We start from the raw sequence: 23300 nt of genomic DNA, 5'->3' as shown, positions 1-23300 counted from the left end.
TGAAAAACAAAATACTATTTGTATTTGCAATATCATATTTCCATTTGTCATTGCAACATTTTTGTGAAACAGGAAGAAGCAAGTATTTTAAATTACTATGTTTCACAATAGGGTATCAAACATACTAACTATTCCGGTATATCTGTATTGTTTTTAAAACAAATGGAATTTTGGGGCGCCTGGGTGGTTCAGCTGGTTAAGCCTCTTACTCTAGATTTCAGCTCACGTCATGATCTCAGGGTGGTGAGATCCAGCCCCGCGTCTGGCTTCTTGCTGAGCACAGAGCCTGCTTAAGATTCTCTCTCCCTCTGCCTCTGCCCCTCCCCCGATGCGTCCTCTCATGTGCATGTGCGCTCTCTCTCAAAATAAATAAGCCTAAAAAAATGGAATTCTACCTCAGATCATAGGTAATCTAAGTCCTCTTAAAAAGGGAAATCTCAAAATACCAATTGTCATACTATGAAATAAAGCCCAACTAAGAAGTGACATTCTTTACAGAGAACTGTCCAAAAATGAAGTGGTACTTCTTGGCCTTTAAGCAAGTATGAATCTATCACAAGACTTTGTTCCCAGATGATACAAATGTGGTATCTCAAAATGTGGCCTTTGCAATAGCTTCTTAGTAATCTGCAATGTTCTTCCTCCCACCAACTGGTATCTTACTTAAATAATATTTCTATTTCCCTGGCTCTGATTATATGTTTTAAAGTATTTTATGTTTGGTAAATTGTTGAAAACTGTTTTAAATTATTCGCATAATGAAATGGGGGAAATAATACCTTCATTTTACATACACATATAGAGACTTATAATAAGGAAGGAAGACGGCAGCAGAGTAGGAGGATCCTAGGTTCACCTGCTCCCACGAATGCAAAAAGATACCTATTAAATCATCCTAAATAACCCAGAAATCAACCTGAAGAATGGCAGAAAAAGCTCCACAATTAAGGGTAGAGAAGAGGACAGAGGACACATCAAAGACAGTAGGAAGTGCGGAGTGTCTTGGCTTGGGAGAGAAATGGATCATAGCCAATGCAGTGGGGAGGAAGTCACAGTCCCAGAGAAGTGGGAAAGAGAGACTAAAGTACAGGGGAGTACACAGGAAATGAATCCTCATAGGATTGGTCTGGAAAGCTAGAGGGCCTCAATTTCTTGCGTTCTTGCAACCAAGGAGGCTTAAAGCCTGGAGTTGTAGAGGTCAGTATGCGTGGTTCTGGGAGAGCTTGAAGGACACTGGGGATGCACTTGGAGAGAAGGCAGGGTAAACAGTCTGTGGACATACAGCAATCTGAAAAGTGCCTGGGACACACAGCGGGGAGGTTAGTTGCTCATCTCCAAGAGTGTCCCAGAGAGAGGGTATTCACAGAGAGAGACCTCTGGGGAAAAAATGAACTGGCAGGTACCATTTAGCTCTAATGCTCATCAGTATAAATAGAGCTGCCCAGAAAACAGCCTCACACCCACATTTGCTACCAAACTTGCTTATACCAAGCCCTGCCCCATGCCCTGTGCTGTGGTGGAATTGCCTTTTCCAGTCACTCATTCCTCAGTCCCAGCACATGGGCCCCCTCCCTCACAATACTGGCTCAAACCCCCTGCCAATATGATGTCTCCCCACACTTGGTTCAGGTGGTGGTGGTGAAAGGTATCATTTCACAAGCAGACCACACCACGTCTAGTTAAAATGCACCACATTCAGGTCAGGGACCAAACACTGCCCACAAGAGGCAAAGAGCATCTGTAGTAGATGACTGCCATGAAGGATAAAGCAGCCAGGACAACACAATAGCAGAGCACATGTAGCACAAACTGGAGACACTCCCGGAGGTGCCAGGCCCTGGGGAAGAGGAGACACTACACTGCAGGGCACTATAGAATCTCTTATTCATAAAACCATTGCCCTCCATCAGGGAAATACAAATCAAAACCACAATGAGATACCACCTCACACCAGTCAGAATGGTTAAAATTAACAACTCAGGAAACAACAGAAACAGATATTGGCAACGATGTGCAGAAAGGGGAACCCTCTTACACTGTTGGTGGGAATGCAAACTGGTACGGCCACTCTGGGAAACAGTACGGAGGTTCCTCAAAAAGTTAAAAAGAGAGCTACCCTACAACCCAGCAACTGCACTACTAGGTATTTATCCAAAGGACACAAACATATTGATTCACAGGGTACATGTACCCTGTTTATAGCAGCAATGTCTACAGTTGCCAAAGCATGGAAAGAGCCCAGATGTCCAACGACAGATGAATGGATAAAGAAGACGTGGTATATATAGACAACAGAATATTATTCAGCCATCAAAAAGAATGAAATCTTGCCATTTCCAATGATGTGGATGGAATTGGAGGATATTATGCTATGTGAAATAAGTCAGTCAGACAAAGACAAATACCATATGAGTTCATTCATATGTGGAATTTAAGAAACTAAACAGATGAACATAGGGAAAGTGAAGGGAAAATAAAATAAGAGAAAAAACAGGGAAGCAAACCACAAGAGACTCTTAATATAGGGAACAAACTAAGGGGAAGTAGGTGGGGGGGGATGGGTAACTGCATGATGGGCATTAAGAAGGGCACTTGAAGTAATGAGCACTGGGTGTTGTATACAACTGATGAATTACTTAATTCTACCTCTGAAACTAATAATACAGTATATGTTAGTTAAATTGAATTTAAATAAATAATTTTTATAAAAGCCACTGCCCTCAAAAACATGAGATGTAGTTGACTTTCCTAACACACAGAAACAGATACAGAGACTTAGACAAAATGAGAAGACAGAGGAATTTGTCCCAAATGAAAGAACAGGACAAGGCCATGGCCAGAGATCGAAATGAAAGAGATATAAGTAACATATGTGATGGAGAATTTAAAGCAATGATTATATGTATAATCACTGGACTTGAGAAAAGAGTGGAGCACATCAATGAGACCATTAACACAGAGATAAGGAATAACATAGCAGAAATAAAGGGCTCAATAAATGAAATGAGAAACATGCTTGATGGAATGAATAGCAGGCTGGAAGAAGCAGAGGAACAAACTAACAGCCTAATGGACAAAGTAATGGGAAATAATCAGACTGAACAAAAGAGAGAAAAAAGAATTATACAAAATGAGAATATACTTAGGGAACTTCAGTGTCCCCATGCAACATAGTAAATTCATATTATAGGAGTACCAGAAAAAGAGTAGAGGAAAGGGGGCAAAGAATTTATTTCAAAAAACAGCTGAAAAGTTCCCAAATTAGGAGAAGGAAATAAATATCCAGATCCAGGATACACAAAGAACCCCCAACAAAAATCAACAAAAGTAGATCCACACCAAGATACATACAATTAAAATGGGAAAATATGATAAAGAAAAAATATTAAAAGCAGCACGACAAACAAACAAAAAGACAGTTACACACAAAGGAAATACCATAAAGCCATCAGTGAATTTTTCAGCAGAAACTTTCCAAGCCAGAAAGGAGTGTCATGTTATATGCAAAGTGCTGAATGGGAAAAATATGCAGCCAAAAATACTCTTTCCAGCAGGGCTATCATTCACAATAGAAGAAGAAATAAAGAGTTTCCCAAATAAAAACTAAAGGAGCTCATGACCACTAAACGAGCCCTGCAGGAGATATTAAAGGGGTCTCTTTGAGTGGAAAGAAGAGACCAAAAGTGACAGGACAAAGGTAGGGATCACAAACCCAGTAAAATGAATATTCCTGTAAAAAATCAGTCAAGGGATTCACAAAATAAAAGGATGTAAAATATGACACCATAAACCTAAGATGCAGGGAGGAGAGGAATAAAGAATGGGTTCAAACTTGAACCATCAACTTAATATAGACTGCTATATGCAGAAGATGTTACATACAAATGTAATGGTAACCACAAATCAAAACCACTAATAAATATGCAAAGAATAAAGAGAAAGAAATCCAAATCTATCACTAAAGAAAACCAGCAAACCATGAAAGAGAGAAAGATAAGAAAGGATAAGAGAAAATCTTCAGAAACAAGCACAAAGTAAGTAATAAAATAGGACTAAATACATATCTATCAATAACTACTCCGAACGCAAATGGACTAAACGCTCCAATCAAAAGACGTAGGGTAACAGATGGACAGAAAAACAAGACCCATCCATACGCTGCTTACAAGAGCAGCTTACACTTTAGACCTAAAGATACCTGAAAATTGAAAGTGAGGGGGTGGAGAAACATTTATGATGCAAATAGATGTCAAAAGAAAGCCAGTGTAGCAATACTTTTATTAGAAAAAATAAACTTTAAAACAAAGATTGTAACAAGAGACTAAGAAGGACACTATATAATAATAAAGGGGACAATCCAGCAAGTTATAACAATAATAAATATTTATACACCCACATGGGAGCATGTCAATACATAAAATAGTTAAGAAATATAAAGGAAATAATCAATAATAATATAATAGTAGGGGACTTTAACACCCCACTTACATCAATGGACAAATCATCTAAACAGAAAACCAACAAGGACACAATGGCTTTGAATAACACACTGGACCAGAAGGATTAAGTCAGAACATTCCATCCTAAAACAACAGAATACACATTCTTCTCAAGTGCACATGGAACATTCTCCACAATAGATCACATATTAGGCCATAAAACAAGCCTCAACAAATTTAAAAAAAAAATCAAAGTCATACCATGCAACTTTTATGATGACAACACTATGAAACTAGAAGTCAACCACAAGGAAAAATCTCAAAAAACCACAAATACACAGAGGTTAAATAACATGCTACTAAACAATGAAAGGGTCTACCAGGAAATCAAAGAAGACAGAAAAAAGTACATGGAAACAAATGAATATGAAACACACAAGAGTTTAAAAACCTTTGGGATGCAGTAAAAGCGGTTTTAAGAGGGCCTATAGCAATACCGGCCTACCTCAAGAAGCAAGAAAAATCTCAAGTAAACAACATAAGCTTATACCTAATGGAATTAGAAAAAGAACAAAAAAACCCTAAAACCAGCAGAAGTAAGGAAATAATAAAGATTAGAGCAGAAATAAATGCAATAGAAACAAACAAACAAAAAAACACCCCAATAGAACAGATCAATGATACTGGGAGCTGGTTCTTTGGGGGAAAAAAAAAAAAATCAATAAAACTGATACACCTCTAGCCAGACTTTCAAGAAAAATATAGAAAAGACCCAAATAAACAAAAATCACAAATGAGAGAGGAGAAATAACAAACACCAAAAACTACAAGCAATTATAGAAGAATATTACAAAAAACTATATGCCAACACTGGACAACCTAGAAAATACGGATAAATTCCTAGAAACCTACCAAAACTGAAAAAGGAAGAAATAGAAAATTAGAAAAGTCCGATTGCCAGCAAGAAAACTGAATCAGTAATCAAAAAACTCCCAACAAACGAAAGTCCAGGGCCAGATGGCTTCTTGGGCAAATTCTACCAAACATTTAAAGAACAGTTAATACCTATGCTTCTCAAAATATTCAAAAAAAATAGAAAAGGAAAGAAAGCTTCAAATTCATTCTATGAGGGCAGCATTACCCTGATACCAAAACCAGATAAGGACACCACAGAGAAAGAACTACAGGCCAAGATTTCTGATGAACCTAGATGCAAAAATCCTCAACAAAATACTAGCAAACCGAATCCAACAATACATTAAAAAAAAAAAAAAATTCACCATGATCAAGTGGGATTTATTCCTGGGTTGCAAGGGTGGTTCAATATTTGCAAATCAATCAACGTGATACAACACATAGTAAGAGAAAGGATAAGAACTATATGATCATGTCAGTAGATGCAGAAAAAGCATTTGACAAAGGACAACATCCATTCAATATAAAAACTCTCAACAAAGTAGGTTTAGAGGGAATATACCTGAATATAAAAAAAGCCATATATGAAAAACCAACAGCTAACACCATCCTCAATGGGGGAAAAACTGAGAGCCTTTTCCCCAAAGTGAGGAAAAAGATAAGGATGCCCATTCTCACCACTTTTTTTTTTTTTTTTTAAGATTTTACCCATTTACTTATGGATATGAGAGAGCGAGAGAGCATAAGCAAGGTGAGTGGCAGAGGGAGAGGGAGAAGCAGGCTCCCTGCTAAGCAAGGAGCCCCATGTGGGGCTTGAACCCAGGACCCTGGGATCATGACCCGAGCCAAAGGCAGATGCTTAATTAACACAGCCACCCCTCACTCTCACCACTTTTATTCAACATACTACTGCGAAGTCTTAGCCACAGCAATTAGAAAACAAAAGGAAATAAAAGACATCCAAATAGGTGAGGAAGCTGTAAAACTTTTCACTATTTGCAGATGACATGATACTATATATAGAAAACCCAAAAGACTGCAACAAAAAACTGCTAAAACTAATAAATGAAGTCAGTAAAGTTGCAGGATACAAAAATCAATGTAGAGAAATCTGTTGCATTTCTAAACACCAATAACGAAGCAGTAGAAAGAGAAATTAAGAAAACAATACATGAAAAATTTACAATTTTTTGTAATTTGTACCAAAATTTACAATTGCACCAAAAATAATAAGATATCTAGGAATAAATACAACTAAGAAGGTGAAAGACCTATACTTTGAAAACTATAAAAAACTAATGAAAGAAATTGAAGACAACACAAAGAAATGGAAAGAAATTCCATGTTGATGTACTGGAAGAACAAATATTGCTAAAATGTCTACACTATCCAAAGCAATCTACAAATTTAATGTAATCCCTGTCAATACCAACAGCATTTTTCACAGAGCTACAACAAACAACCCCAAAATTTCTATGGAACCACAAAAGACCCCAGACAGCCAAAACAATCTTGAAAAAGAAAAGGAAAGCTGGAAGCATCACAATTTGAGACTTCAAGTTATATTACAAAGCTGTATTAATCAAAACATTATGATAATGGTAAAAAAATAGACCATTAGATCAATGGAAAAGAATAGAAAACCCAGAAACGAACCCACAACAAAGCAGGAAAGAATATCCAACAGGAAAACAAACAACTGGTGCTGGGAAAACTGGAGAGCAACATGCAAGAGAATGAAACTGGGACACTTTCTTACACCATACAGAAAAATAAACTCAAAATTGATCAAAGACCTAAATGTGAGACCTAAAACCATAAATATCCTACAATGGAACATAGGCAGTAATTTCTCAGACACAGGCCATAGTAACTTCATTTTAGACAGGCCCCCGAAGTGAGGGAAACAAAAGCAAGAATAAACTATTGTGATTACACCAAAATAAAAAGTTCTGCACAGCGAAGGAAACAACCAAAAAAACTAAAAGGCAACCTACTGAATGGGAAAAGATATTTGCAAATGACATATCTAATAAAGGGTTAGTATGCAAAAATGTATAAAGAACTGACACAACTCCAATCAGAGAAAGACAAGTATCATATGATCTCGCTGATATGAGGAATTCTTAACCTCAGGAAACAAACTGAGGTTTGCTGGAGTGGTGAGGGGTGGGAGGGATGGGGTGGCTGGGTGGTAGACACTGGGGAGGGTATGTGCTATGGTGAGCGCTGTGAATTGTGTAAGACTGATGAATCACAGACCTGTACCTCTGAAACAATAATACATTATATGTTAAAAAAAAAAAAAAAGATAGTAGGAAAGGAAAAATGTAGGGGGGGAATCGGAGGGGGAGACGAACCATGAGAGACTATGGACTCTGAGAAACAAACTGAGGGTTTTAGAGGGGAGGGGCGAGTGGGGGGATGGGTTAGCCCAGTGATGGGTATTAAGGAGGGCACGTTTTGAATGGAGCACTGGGTGTTACACGCAAACAATGAATCATGGAACACTACATCAAAAGCTAATGATGTAATGAATGGTGACTAACATAACATAATAAAATAAAACTAAAAAAAAAAAAACTGACACAACTCAACACCCAAAAAACAAATAATCTGACTTAAAAATGGGCTGAAGACAGGAACAGACATTTCTCAAAGAAGACATACAGATGGCCAATAGACACATGAAAAGATACTCAACATCACTCATCATCAGGGAAATGCAAATTAAAACCACAATGAGATACCATGTTACACCTGTCAGAATGGCTAAAATAAAAAACACACGAAACAACAGGTGTTGGCAAGGATGTGAAGAAAAAACAAACCATCTTGCACTAATCCAAAGGGATACATGCTTACAATAGCCAAATTATGGAAGCAGCCCAAGTATCCATCAATAGATGAATGGTTAAAGAAGAGACAGTATGTATGTGTACACACACACACACACACACACAGGAATATTATTCAGCCATAAAAAAGAATGAAATCTTGCCATTTGCAATGACATGGATGGAGGTAGAGAGTATAATGCTAAGCGAAGTCAGTCAGTCAGAGAAAGACAAATACCATATGATTTTACTCTAATGGGGAATTTAGGAAACAAAACAAACTAGCAAAGGGAAAGAGAGAGAGAGAGAGGCAAACTAAGAAACAGACTCTTAACTACAGAGAAAAAACTGATGGTTACCAGAGGGGAGGTGGATGGGGGAAACGGGTGAAACAGGTGATGGGGATTAAGGAGTGCACCTGTTATGATGAGCACCGGGTGATTAAAATAAAAACTTAAAAGAGAGTTGAAACAAGTTTATAGCACTCTTTCCATTGACTTTATTTCAAACAAGTTATTATGATTTGCCTAGATCAGCTCACAACTTTTTCATGATGTGTTTGTATGGTCTGAAATGATAACTTAAATGTATTAGCATATATGTCTCCAAATAATAATTTTAGTTCCAATGTGGATATTGCTAAAACTTACTCTGTGTGTAACTACCTAGGTAGTGAATTATATAATTTCAGTATTTTTCACAAACACAGTATCTTTCCAAATATTTTAAATTACATTATATAGTAAAAAAATTTAGTTGGTTATTTGATGTTACACCAAGCAAGACAACCAATATCGCTACTCCATTTCCACAGTTTTTGTAGCTAACAATTTTACAAACATACCGGCATAGTTTATTTAGACTTGCCAGCAATCAGGGATTTTTATGTTTATCTACTCTTACTATTTCCAAATACTTGTTTCTTTGTCTACAATAATTTCTATATAGAAGAGTAATTTCCAGGGTACAATCTGTCATTTGGAACTGCATCTATTTTTTTTAATAAAATGTCTGAAATACAATAAGCCACACTAACTGTTATCTTTATCAATTAACTGTGGATTCCAAATTTTTGTACTTCAAATAGCTTGTACAAGGTAGTGTTATAAATATATTGTAATCTTATTTCTTATATTAAAATTTACATGAGAATTCTTGTCTAAAACAATCTATTTTATGTCTCAAGATACTCCACACACAACAAATTACAAAAGTGACCAAAGTAAATAGTGCTCCTCAGCTCTTTGACCTCCCAATATTGGAGTGCAGCATACTGTCAGCATACCAAGAACAATCTATCTGTTTTATTAACTGATAAATACTCTCTGTTAATGGCTATCATCTTCTTAAGTCCTGAAGAAATAGAAAAAACTGACATAGGAGTTTATATAAAGACGATGTAACATGAAAGAAAGGAAACAGTAAGCTGATGAAAAAGATTAATTACTACTGAAAATGTGTATTTTAGAAAATAAATACTTTGAGCCATTTAAGCCAGACTTAGATAAACACAAAACAACAGACTAAGAAGGTGCATGACAAGGAGGAAGACAAGAAGGAAGGATTGTTAGAAACTAAAATGCAGTATATCACATTAGAAGAAGCAAAAGATAGAACAAATGGTGAAGAAAATCACACTGATGATATGGCAGAATGCTGAGGGAGAGGAAGAAAAGAAAGAAACATGGAGAAATAAGACAGAGAAATGAGAATAAAGGCTTAATAACAGGATACTTTAATCCTAAGAAAGGACAAGAAGAAATGAAAGAGAGGAAATACTCGAAATAAAATTATTCTTTAGAGAAAACAGACCTAAATTCATATTAAGAGGGTTTGTATAATATCAGTTAATTTTATGATCAATGCTTAAACATAGCTTGTGAATAACAAATGCAGTAAGACAAGAGAAGAAAATGAAAGGTATAAAAAGAAACAGGAATGGAAGAAATAAAACTTTCTTCTATTTGCAGATGACATAATTGTCTGTAGAAAATCCCCAAGAACTGACAAATTTTTGGAACCAATGATCAATTCTAGCAAGATTGCAGGATACAAGATAACACACAAAGGTCATTTGCTTCCCGCTATATCAGCAATGAACACTTGGAATCTGAAATTAAAAATATAATACTATTCGCATTAGCATCAAAAATATTTAAAAACTTAGGTATAAACCTAATGAAATATATGTAAGACTTATATAAGGAAAACCACAAAACTCAATGAAAGACCCAAGAAAGATAAATGGAAAGATATTCCATGTTCATAAATGTGAAAATTCAATATAGTTAAGACACCAATTTTTCTAATGTGATCTATAGTTGAAACTACAACTGAACTCTAAAATTCCCAGTAGTTGGAAATTAATATTAATTATAAAGTTAATATAATATAAAAAGGCAAAGTACTCAGAATAGCCAAAACAATATTGAAGAAACACACAGTTAGAAAACTGACACTGTCCAACTTTAAGGCTTATTTTAAAGCTACAGTAATTAAGACAGGTCGAAATAGACTGACACAAATACAATTAACTGACCTTTGAAAAAGAAGCAAAGGTAATTCAGTGAGGAAAAGATAGCCTTATCAACAAATGCTGACACAATTTAAACATTTATATGCCAAAAGAAAGAAAAAGAATCTAGATACAGACCTTATAGGTTTCAAAGAAATTAACTCAAAATGAATCACCAAACCAAATGTAAAACACTAAGAACTATAAAACTTCTAGAAGGAAACATAGGAGAAAACCTAGAAGATCTTGGGTTTGGTGATGAAGTCTACTTATTTATTTATTTTTAAAGATTTTATTTACTTGTCAGAGAGGGCAAGAGAGCAAGAGAGAGAGCACAAGTAGGGGAAGTGGAGGCAGAGGGAGAAGCAGGCTCCCAGCTGAGCAAGGAGCCCGATGAGAGACTCGATCCCAGGAACCTGGGATCATGACCTGAGCCGAAGGCAGACGCTTAACCAATTGAGCCACCCAGGTGTCCCGGTGATGAAGTTTAGATATAACACCAAAGTCACAATTCATGAAAGAAACAGCTGATAAATTGAACTTTTTTTAAAATGAAAAAACTGGGGGTGCCTGGGTGGCTCAATTCAATAAGCGTCTGTGTTTGGCTCAGGTCATGATCTCAGGGTTCTGGGATTGAGCCCTGCGTAGGGCTTCCTGCTCAGTGGGGAGTCTGTTTTTCCCTCTCCCTCGGCCCCTCCCCCTGCTTTTGTGTGCTCTCTCTCTCAAATAAATAAAATCTTAAAAATAAATGAAAAAACTGCTTGCCAAGGAAACTAATAATAGAATTAAAAGATAAACCACAGATTTGGAGAAAGTACTTGCAAAACACATATCCAAAATATACAAATAACTCTTAAAACATATCAATAAGAAACCAATCAACCCAGTTCAAAAATGGTCATAAAATACCTTGCCAAAGATAGATGAAAAATAAGCATATGAAAAGATACTTAACATCATACATAATTAGAGGATTGCAAATAAAAACAGCATTGAGATACCACTACCTATCTACTAGAATAGCTAAAATTAAAAACACTGACAATACCAAATGCTAATGAGGATGCATAACAACAGAAACTCTTATTCACCACTAGTGAAAAAAAGCAAAATGGTAGTTACTTTGGAAGACAGCTTAGTAGCTTCTTAGGAAGCTAACCATGGTCTTAGCAATTGGTGTTCCTAAGTATTTACCCAATTAAGTTGAAGACTCTGTCTACATATACAAGTGTTTATAATAGCTTTATTCAGAACTGCCAAAAATTGGAGCCAACCAAGATTTCCTTTAATAGGTGAATGGATAAATAGTGGCACATTCAAACAATATAATATTATTAAGCAAATAAAAGAAATGGACTGTCAAGCCATGAAATGACATGGAAGAATCTTAAACTCATATTGGTAAGTGGAAGAAGTGAATCTGAAAAGGCTATATATTTTATGATTCCAACTATGTGACATTCTGGAGAAGGCAAAACTATGGAGGGCAATAAAAAGATTAGGGATTGCCAAGGGTTGGGGATGGGAGGATGAGTAGGTAATGCACAGGGGATTTTTAGGGTGGTGGAATTATTTTGTACGACACTGTAATGGTGGATACGTGACAGTATGGATTTATTAAAATCCACAGAATTGTTCATTACAAAGAGTGAACCTTAATGAAAACTATGGGACTTAAGTTAATAATAACATATTAATATTGGTTCATCAAATTCAACAAACGTACCATACTAAGGGAAGATGTTAATAATAGGGGAAGTTGTATGTATGTGCATGGGGAGGTGGTTATAATAGGGGAACTCTCTTTTATGCTTAATTTTCCTGGTAAAAAATAGATCTATTTTAGCCAATTTACTAATGAAATGGAGTATAGTTTTAATTTATATTTAAGCACCTTTATAAGTGTTTACTAACTCTATTTCCTTTTTTTCTGAAACTTCTCCATGCTTTTAGGGACAAACTTCCAAGTTCAGAATAAATTCAGGCATTAGCTGCTCAAGTTATATTTTTAGGCCTGACACTTTGATGTAAACATCACTGAGATTCAACTTCTCTGTTGTAATGCCACTTTGTTTCAAGAAGCATAGTTTAGGATGGAATAATAGGTCTAATGTACTGACTCCCTAGATCTCATTTTCTCAGAGTATCACTATGAGCTTCTTGAAGAATTAAAGTACTAGTATCTAAAAGTGTTTTTCAAACATCTGTATGATGATGTATTTTCCAAATATAATAAAACAATGAAGACTGAAAAAAAAATTATCCTGTACTGAAAAAAGACCTAAATTCATATTAAGGGAGTTTACAGAGTATCAGCTTTTATGACCGAAGCTTAGATATTGGTCTGAAATTTTCATACTGCTAAGATAAAGAAATTCTGTTAAGTATCTAGACAGGGAAAAATCACACACACACACAAACTCAAAACAAGCTGTCGTGGTCATCAGTGATATTCACCAAATACTTCTGTTAACTTCCCTTCTAGTCACCTAGGCGGAATGTACTTCTTTACTCTCTTGAAATGAGGTGCGACCATATGACACTTTGGCCAGTTAACTGTGAGGAGATGTGCTCTGTATCACCTCTGAGTAGGAACTCTAAAAAGAGTGTGTGTCCTTGATTCATCACGTTCCATTTTCCTACATTACCAGCAGCTTTACCTTGCAATTTTATGTTTTAGAGTTGGTTACTTTCCTTAAACTTCATGAACCAACTACTGCTAGCTCAAACTTTTCTTCTGTAGCTTCCTCATCTCTCTCAGTCTTCACAGAATTGAACAGAGTTAGGACCTTCCTCTGGATTAGGCTTTGGTGTAAGGGAATGTGTAAGCCACTAAAACTTTCTCCATATCAGCAATAAGGTTGTTTCACTTTCTTATCTTTGGTGGGTTCACTGGAGTAGCACTTTTAATTTCCTTCAAAAACTTTTCCTTTACATTCACAGCTTGGCTATTTGGTGTAAGAGGCCTAGCTTTCAGCCTATCTTGGCTTTTGACATGACTTCCTCACTAAACTCAATCATTTCTAGCTTTTGATTTAAAGTAAGAGATGTGTGACTCTCCCTTTTACTTGAACACGTAGAGGCCATTATAGTGTTATTAATTGGTTTAATGTCAGTATTGTTGTGACTCAGGGAATACGCAGGCCCAAGGAGAGGGAGAGAGATGGGAGAGTGGACAGTGAGTGGAGCAGTCAGAACCAACACATTTATCCATTAAGTTTGCCATCTTATACAGGCATGGCTCCTGGCACCCCAAAACAATTATAATAGTAACATCAAAGATCACTGATCACAGATCACCATGACAAATATAATAATGAAAATGTTTGAAATATTGTGAGAATTACCAAAATGTGACAAAGAGATAATACAAGCAAATGCTGTTGGAAAAACAGTGCCTGCATACTTGCTCAATAAAGGGTTGCCAAAAACCTTTAATTTGTAAAAAATGCAATTATCTGCAAAGTGCAACAAAGCAAAGCAAAACGAAGCATGCCTGTACAAACCAATAAAAATGTTTTTTTTTTTCTCTTCCCTTTTTTTCTGGACTACAGACAAATGCTTCTTTTCACTGATGCATAATAATCTATTATATGGATGGACGTACTAGCATTTATTAACCAGTACTCTGTTGATGGACATGTATGTTGTTTTTCATCTTTTACTATTAACAAATGGTGTTGCAATGAGTAACTGTATATACATCATTTCACAAGTGTAAATTCCTAGAAATATTGTTGGAGTCAAAGGGCATATGACTTTGTAATGTGGTCAGATGCTGTCTATTATTCTAGTTATGTCAATTTATACTACCAGCAGAACACTTGTCTATTTCCCTCTAAGTTCACAACTTTAGTGTTATCAATTTTACAGGTTTGTCAACCTGGTAGAAAAAATTGCTAATATTTTTAGTTAAAAGTAAAATTGAATAAGTTTATAAGTTTAAGACAAATTTGTATTTAATTTTCTGTGACCTTTCTGTGCATATCCTTTGCACAGTGTTTCTATTGCTAATAATATTATTGTTAAAAATTTTAAATATTCTAATAGCTCAAAGGCATACCAGTCACATGGTTTTCCTGTCAAAACCACCCAAACAGTACTGAAGTCAAACACAAAGGAAAATCATACTGAAGAACTCAAGAATAAAGAAATAATGGTTGTATAAAATGACTGAGCATAGGACTGAATCAAATTATAGTCAAAACTAAAAAATTATTGTAAATATTATAATAAATGTGAAAAATTCTTCAAAGATTAAAAAAGAAAAGAAATTACCTAGATTTATATCCCCACGGGAAATGGGTGATTACAGTAAAACTGTAAAGTCCTTATTTCCTCACCTTACCTAATATACAGTCAACATTTATTGCTTTAAAAACAATCTTACTTCTAATTTATATAACTTTACTTAATACATAATTTTACTTCTATACATAATAAAAAAAGCATGTTACTGAGAAATCTAAATTCACTGCATGGAATATAGCAGAAAAGAGCTTTCATATAGCCCAAGTACTGAAACTTAATAGTAATATATTCAATGTAACAGTCATAATTTGTCTCATACATTGAATAAAAATGTGATAAGAAAAAATGAGGGGAAAAAGCAAGAGAATCTTCTTGAGGTAACAAAGCAAATAAGATAAAGACAGAAAGTAGAAAAGAATTCTAGAAGACGTGACTGTACATATGAAAAAAATTACTTGAGGTAGGGTTAAACAATAAACAATAGGGGAAAAAAGAATGCATGTTATGACAGTTACCTAATTTATAAACAGAAACACCTACCTTGCAGGGTTGGTGTAAAGAATAAATGATAACACAGATAAAAAGTATAAGATAAGGTATAGAACATAGATAAAAGGCACAAGAAACATGCTCAATAAATGCTAATTTGTTTTTTCTACTGGCAATCACAAATTCTTCACAGACAAAAGGCCATGATGGAAAAAGTATCAATTGAAAATTTGTTACTGTGGAGAAAAATAAGGTAAAAACAATACGCTCAACTCAAATATACCACTCTAATTTTTAAGGCTTTGCATGTCTTTGTATGTCTATGATTTAAAGAAAAAAAAAAAAAGGAAATAAGATAATGAAAATAATAAAAAATATTTTCAGTACTGTCTATAAGAATCATCACATGCCTACATAAACAAGAAAATACCAGAAATCAATAGTTTTACCATGGTCTTTCCTGATCCTCGGGGTCCAATAATGAGAACAGAGTTACTTTCTCCATGGATAGCAGTTCTTTTCAGCAGCTCAATTAAGTGTCTGAAATGACATAAATAAGCCAAAATTTAAAAAGGAAGCTGGAATAATTTGCTAGGTAATACTATTTAAAAGTTGAATTTGAATATGCACAGAAAATAAGCATTCCCTTTTTCTCTCTCTCTGGGCACTGGACTTATGCTCTATATAGTCCTACAAAGAAAAACACAGAAGAGAGGGTAGGTCAATATGGATTCTCTGGAAACCTCAAGAGGAAACCAAGTAAGTTTGAAATATCTTGGCTTTCTGATGGTATGGGACAAGGGACGACAGTGGCAAATCTTGGGAGCTTTCACTCCACAACTGGCTGTCGAGTATTTAGGTGCAAAAAGCTCAGAATTCTCTCCGTAATACCAGATGGCAGAAGCAACACAAGATTGAAAGGTAAGGAGCTTTCTCATTATGGAAATATTTTATATCTGCTCTTGCTTTATAATATTCAGTGTTTCTATAAAAGAATAATTTTTTTATCTCTACAAAAGTATCTGTCAGCCTTATTCAAGATAAAATCTGTGTAAGATAATTTTTGCAAAACCTAAGGGCATCTTTAAGTAGGTTTATAGCAGACAAAGGGATAGCTAAACTTACTTGTATTGTACTTGTACTCCAAATAAGTTACTATGTGGGCTCTGATGACAAAATCTTTCCCGTAAAATTCTTTGTACCTTATAAAAACAAAGTGAATAAATATAAATGAAAATGTTACACACAAAATAAAAAATGAATGAGAATATACATTTACAGCAGTCAGAATTAGGTATTAATGAATCTATTCAACCCTCCCCAAAGAACTTGTCTTCAAGAGTTCTGGTACCATTTCCATGAGTTGTAAAATGAACGGTTCTTTTCACCTATCTCAAGTCCCAGAGGAAGGATGAGAATTTACTTGTGAGGTTCAACAAGAGAAAAGAATTACTTACTTTAGCCACATCAGCAATTTGAGGGCTGCTTTATTGCGTGTGAATAAATGAATACTTCACTTTGTATGTAACATATCAGCCAAGGAAAAAAGACAGGAGAGAATCTAATAATGTAATCTCACCTAATAATGCTTCTGAACCACACCTCAATCTTTAGAGACCAAACAAATCTGAACTGGCTTAACCCAAGCCCTATCCATTTGCACCTGTCATAAAAGTCAGGATTCTGAGAAAATAAAAGAAGTTTAAAGGCTCATATAGCTACTGGACCTATAGGACCTATTAGAAGCAGAGCATGCTACTACTAAAAGAGCATGATCCATGCCTAAAGAAACAGTGCAAATAAACTGGAAAGAAATGACACACTGAAAAAAGTAGTAATTCAGCATATAAGGAAATGCTCAATTACACGGAAGAAATTAGATTCATCTATACCTATAAAATGAGGAATCACTAGAATGAATGAAGAAAAAAAATTCTTGTAAGGACCTAAATTTTCAGTTTGCCTTAGAATAAAGGGCTTAGACTGAGTTGTGAAAAATTATGTCAGATAATCTAGCACATTCTTTAAAAAGACAGACCATTAAAGGATTCCTTTTCTGCATCTGCTGCTAATACAGAAATCTTTCAAAGACAAAAACCTTAGGAGGCTATTTCAGATTTGGTCCCATCATCAGAAACAAGAAGCTTCCAAGATTATTTGCTTCTCTCAGACTGACAGCATGGGACTGATTCTTCATGTACCAAAAGATAAAATCTGAGTTCTGTTTATATGTACCAGAGGCTAAGCAAAGCAAATTACTCAGTGGTAATAAAATAATCCTAATTATCATTATATAAGAAGGGGAAAGAATAAGAGGAGTGATGCCAAAAGAGCCAATTATGTGGATTTTAAAGTTACACTTTTCTAAATCTTAATTTTTTTAGTCTATAAAATGGAACAATAATAGTTTTCTGGCAGGCCTGTTCTCAAGATTAAATAAGGCAGTCTTGTCTGTAATATAAGTATTGTATAGGTAATAGCTGATACCTATAAAACACTTAAATGAGCATATATAATCATAATACTAATCATATTGTATATTCCTCTACCTAGATAAGATCATTAGAAATCAAAAGATAAACCTCATCCTTTGCTTTTCCAAATTTCATTAAAGTCTAATGAGAGGCAACAACTATGTATAAAATCTAAGGGATAAAGTGAAGTGAAGCTGTAGTGAACAGTGAAAGGTTCAAAAATCTGAAAGTGATCTGAGATGAAGGTTAAACAGGTGTACACGTGTATAGAAATTAAGCTGTAAGTGGAAGATTTGTGCACTTTACTAGGATATGTAAATTATACTTCAGCTAAAAATTTTTCATAAAACAGAGTTAAACATCTTCCTTCCAAAAAAAAGTTAAGGTCTTACATGAGGGATGCCAATAACATACATTTAGTTTTGATTAGAAAAAACTATAGTTCTGGTCAAGTGAGATAAACAGAAATGCCAGGACGGAGTTATTATACCTATTCCCTACTATATTTCTTAAGAGACAGACACATAGATATATGCTCAACACTTGGAATACAGTATGTACTTAAGATAATATTAAATGTTCATGATAAAAACACTCAATATACTAGGAAAAAAGGACAACATCTTCAACCCGATAAAGGGCATCTATAAAAACCTATAGCTAACATCACATCAATGGTGAAAGACTGAATGTATTTCCTCAAAATCAAAAACAAAACAAGAATGTCTGTTTTTGTTGTTGTTTACTCAATATTGTACTGAAAATTCTAGCCAGGGAAATTAGACAATAAAAAAATAAATAAAGTCAATCAGATTGAAAAGGTTAACTGTATTTGTAGATGGCATTATCTTATTAAAAAACTAAAGAATAAACTAAAAACTATTAGAACTAGTAAGTGTGGCAAGGCTGCAGGATACAAGATTACATATAAAAATCAACTGCATTTAGATACACATGCAATGAACAAATAAAAAAATTAAGAAAACAATTCCATTTATAACAGCATCACAAGAAATAAAATAGGAATAAATTTAACAAATGAAGTACAGAATTCTTAATTAAACTGAAATTAGGACACATTTGGGAAGACAGGAGTAAAGTTAGGATTCCAACTATCTAAAGACTTACAAAGGATGAAAGTAGTGTAAGACAGTCTCTCCTTGAGAATGGAAAGGGTGATTCTTCATAAGTGTTAAGGGGAGAATTCAAATTAAGAAGATTACTATTTCTCTGATCAGCTTTGCATGGTAACAAACTTTGAGGTTAATGAAAATATATACTAACCTGTGACAGGTACTCTGCATGTATTAAGTTGTTACTCTTTGATTTACGACTGCTCATTTTAACAAACTGAAATCCTTAAAAACAAAAAAAGCATGAATACAAAACATTACTGGCTTGAAGAGATTCTTTAAGAATTTACTATTACAGAATCAAAATAAACACAAGTTTTAAAACATGAAAATGTCCCAATTTCTCAAACTTTAAAAACTCTCAGCTGAATCTCTTGTGTTTCATTTCTTAATATATGTAAATCAAACTGTCATGCGGTATACCTTCAACTTATACATTAATATATGTCAATTATTTTTCAATAAACTGAAAAAAATCTCAACAGTTCTTTGTCTAAGTACAGGCTTATTCCAATTCTCATACCACACGGTATATGGTTCTTACAGACAACTAACTCCTACCTTTCCCTTGAATCTACTGTTTGCATTCCCTTCCTTAACTTTTTTTCTTTTTTAATCTATATGATTCCTTTATACAGAATGTTTCCCTCCCCATCCATCCCACAGGATCATCACCTTCCAGAATGCCTTCGCTTTCTTGCTCTACTCATCATACATACACAATCATTAGAGGGTAGGTAAAATGCCTCTTCTGTGAACATTGATAATTGCCTTTATTTCTCTTCATCCATAATTAAATTATAGTTAAAAAGATTGTCCACTTAACTGCCAGTATCCCAAAACAGCATGTTTTAAAATTCCAAGCATTTTAGCACAATATCCAAAATAAAATTGGCAGTGATAATGTGAATGGAAAATATATATACTAATAAAAAAAAGAAAACTTTTTAAAAATTCTTCCTCAGGGCAACACAGTCACAGATAAATACCTTTGGCTAAAAGATCTAATTTTCTTAGCACTGTTTTCCAATAGCAATCTTTTACTAGTCTGGTAATAAGAACTTAAGCAGTGTTTTCTTATATACCAGGAACTGTTACAAGCACTTTGTATTTAACTCATTTAATAACTCATTAACTCATATTTATTAATTTTACATACTGACAATTAGACGCCAACCCTTGGAATGCTGTTTTATTCTTCTCTGGAAATGCTAACAGGATAATCTGGGCAAGGCTTTGACAGACTGATAGCAAGCAAATCTGTCTCCCCCTTATGTATAAGCCATGTAGCCAGGGCCTGTCCAAAGAGCTTCTGGCTCCTAGATCCCAAATTGGAAACTCAAGAACAGAGTACTCAATTGTCTTATCCCTTAAGAATATTTTTTCTTAAGAGAAAAGCGGTCTTCTCAGCTGCCCTAGGGCACCTTCTAGCAGCCTAATGTCTATGCAAGGCACTTCAAGAATCTTTACATTAACAATTTTTACTTTATTCTACTTATTTTATTATTTTTTTCTCTTAAATAAGAACTGTATGTGGCGGGGAAATCCTTTTATCAACACGAAAAGATATCTTCACTGTGGCTTAAAATACTCCTAACTGTGAAAAAGGTCTATAAATCAACATCTGAACTCACAAAAAGTCAATTACTGCTAGACAAAGAGCATCAAGCATTTGTATCTTTTTATAATCGACTGACAGCTTGCTAGTAACACATTAAAAAAACGATTAGTAATATATTCTCCTTTCCGGAATTAAAGTGGTCTATTTCATCTTTTATTTGCCGCCTTCAATTAAGACTTGGGGTTTAAGAGGAATATTTCAAATGAAGATTAAAATTACTAGTCAATATCTACACTTCCACTTCTAACAATTTTGCCATGATTGGAATAGTCTTCCTACTTATTTCAAACTTGAAGTTACTAGATGCATTTTAGCATGTCTAAAAATCTGGCAATATAGACTCTAAATCTTCTACTGAATATATGAAAAGGTTTTCATTTTTAAAATTAAACCAGAAAAAAGTAAAAGCAAAGGAAGTGAAGATGAAGACACCAAATTTTTTCTAGAAATTTTTAGTGTTTCTTAGAAAGTCATAAGTGATGAAATTTAAAAAAATACATTATTCAAATCAGAACCGTGAGAAGTCCAGAAAAAAAAAAAATTGTATATCAAATTTAAGATAAATGCAAATTCTTAAAGAGTAAGGAAAAGCACAACTAGAGAAATGCAATTAATGGTAATACTATGTCCTTAAGAGCTTTGTTACTAGCAAGGCCTAGATTTGGGTTGTTTTGTGGTGTCACCTTCACAAATTAACTTTCCTAAGCCCCAGTTTTCTTCTCTGCAAAATTTGAGGAAAAACTATTATCTAATTCACAGGGAATTGTGGGGGTTAAATTAAATGGTTTACCTGATATGCAATGCTGTCAAATCCCATGTACAGTAATACAGTACCCTTTCTAAATTATCACATTACATTGGAGAGAAGAACCAAGAGGAGGATGAGGAAGGGAGGGAAGCAAAAGCACAGAATCTTGTTCTAAACTATTTCTTTGACAGTACTTCTTTGACAATGCAATAAATATCAAGTGCAAGTTCAACTAAAGTACTTCAGAATTATGAGAGAATACTTCAATGGTATACATTCACTGAGTTTTTCTCAATATAAAAAAATACAGTTTTGAATACTGGTAGTAAAAAGAAATGATGGGTGGATCAATCTACAGTCACATGGATCTCAAAGACCTCAAATCACTAATGATAAGAAGCCATTCAACACCTGGAAGAGATGATGACTGCTGGGCAGCATACCCAGAGTTTCTGATTTAGTAGGCTTAGGGTAGCACTTGAGAATTTGCATTTCTGATAAGTTCCCAGATGATGCTCCTATTGCCAGTCCCAGAACCATACTTCAGGAGTTACTGAGAAAATTGAGGATTTCTTTTCATTCCACACCAAACCTGATAAAACTGATAAGATACCACAGAAGATAAAGAAATCCATGGGTATAGATGGCATCTCTTCAAACCAAATTAAGCCTAAAAGTAAACAGTATGTAGAGATCATACTGAGGTAAACAGTACCTAAGGATCATCAGAACAGGAGAATTTGGAATAGGAAAGACAACAGGAAGCCAAGGGACTTTCATCATGGTAAATAAAATAAGCTAGAAGGCTCCCTAATATAAAAACAGTTCACAGAGCATAAGCCACAAGTGGAATAAAAAAGTCAGAAAAGTTTTTCTTTCCTCCAGTTATTGAAAAGTAATAAACGTTTTGTCCTATCATCTGATGATTCAGAGAGCCTTCAGAGGATATTCACATAAACTTTAAACGGGCATCTTGGTTGACTCAGTTGGTTAAGCATCCGCCTTCGGCTCAGGTCATGATCCTGGGTCTGGGGTTGGAGCCCCACATGGGGCTCCCTGCTCAGCGGGGAGCCTGCTTCTCCCTCTCCCTCTGCTGCTCCCCCCTGCTTGTGTCTCTCGCTCTGATAAAATCTTCAAAAAAAAATAAAAAAAAAATTCTGTAAACAAAAGAGTGAAATATAGAAACACTTGCCTGGATGTTGTATATTTATATGTCATCCCCTGATCAAAAACAAAACAAAACCAAAAAACCTTCTTTCCTGCAAGATTATTAAATTGTTTTGACATACATGTTTTAACAGCATAAAAGACAATGTTTTTACAAATAGTTTTTGATTCATCAATATTTTCTTAGGAAAAATTAAAATCCCTGAACTAAAAAAATTAAGCAAAAGCAAAAATTAGTACTTAAAAAATACTTTAGAAAATAGTTATCAACTTTAGAAAATAGTTATCTCAGACTGGTATCAAACAACATGAAGGGCGCCTAATACAAAAAGAAAAAAGATGTGTTTGATTCAATAGATGAGGACAAACATTTGCTCTGATAAAGCCAGCTAAATAATAGTGCTAACCAAAGATTACAGTCTCACAGTTCCAATTATAAGAGAAAAGCACTAATGGTATGGCACTGTTGGACAGGCTGTGTCAGTTACTGTGATGCCAAGCGGGTGGTCAGTGGCAAAGAACAAGTAGTATTTAGGAAGACATGAGCAAAATGGGTTAATGCTCATTAAAAAAAAAAAAAATAAATCCCAGGGCAACAGACCTGAATCTTTAGGGGTAGAAACCCCCTCCGCTACAAATTATTATTCTAATATGCAGAGTTGGAAAAAAAATTGGATTAGTCTCATACAACATGCCTACAGAGTTCCTGGT

The 23300-nt window shown here is 34.7% G+C and overlaps 1 protein-coding gene across 5 annotated transcripts in view; it reads right to left on the bottom strand.

Moving 5' to 3' along the window:
- Positions 1-23300, bottom strand: part of ORC4 (origin recognition complex subunit 4) — a 96290-nt gene that overhangs the window by 43500 nt on the left and 29490 nt on the right. For 3 of the 5 annotated variants that reach the window (XM_032410915.1, XM_032410906.1, XM_032410898.1), the window contains exons 2-4: positions 19205-19278; positions 16572-16648; positions 15896-15986 (exon numbers count right to left, since the gene is read on the bottom strand). In XM_032410915.1, the coding sequence (XP_032266806.1) occupies positions 15896-15986; positions 16572-16648; positions 19205-19261 (225 nt within the window). In that variant the 5' untranslated portion in view covers positions 19262-19278. Of the gene's footprint in view, positions 1-15895; positions 15987-16092; positions 16131-16571; positions 16649-19204; positions 19279-23300 lie in introns of those variants that run through there. The other 2 variants (XM_032410932.1, XM_032410923.1) reach the window with 2 other exon arrangements.

The sequence above is a fragment of the Phoca vitulina genome, unplaced genomic scaffold (assembly GCF_004348235.1).
Source record: "Phoca vitulina isolate PV1807 unplaced genomic scaffold, GSC_HSeal_1.0 scaffold1, whole genome shotgun sequence".
NCBI classification, from domain to species: Eukaryota; Metazoa; Chordata; class Mammalia; order Carnivora; family Phocidae; genus Phoca; species Phoca vitulina.
The sequence above is the reverse complement of the archived record's forward strand: the minus strand, read 5'-3'. Positions and strand labels throughout refer to the sequence as shown.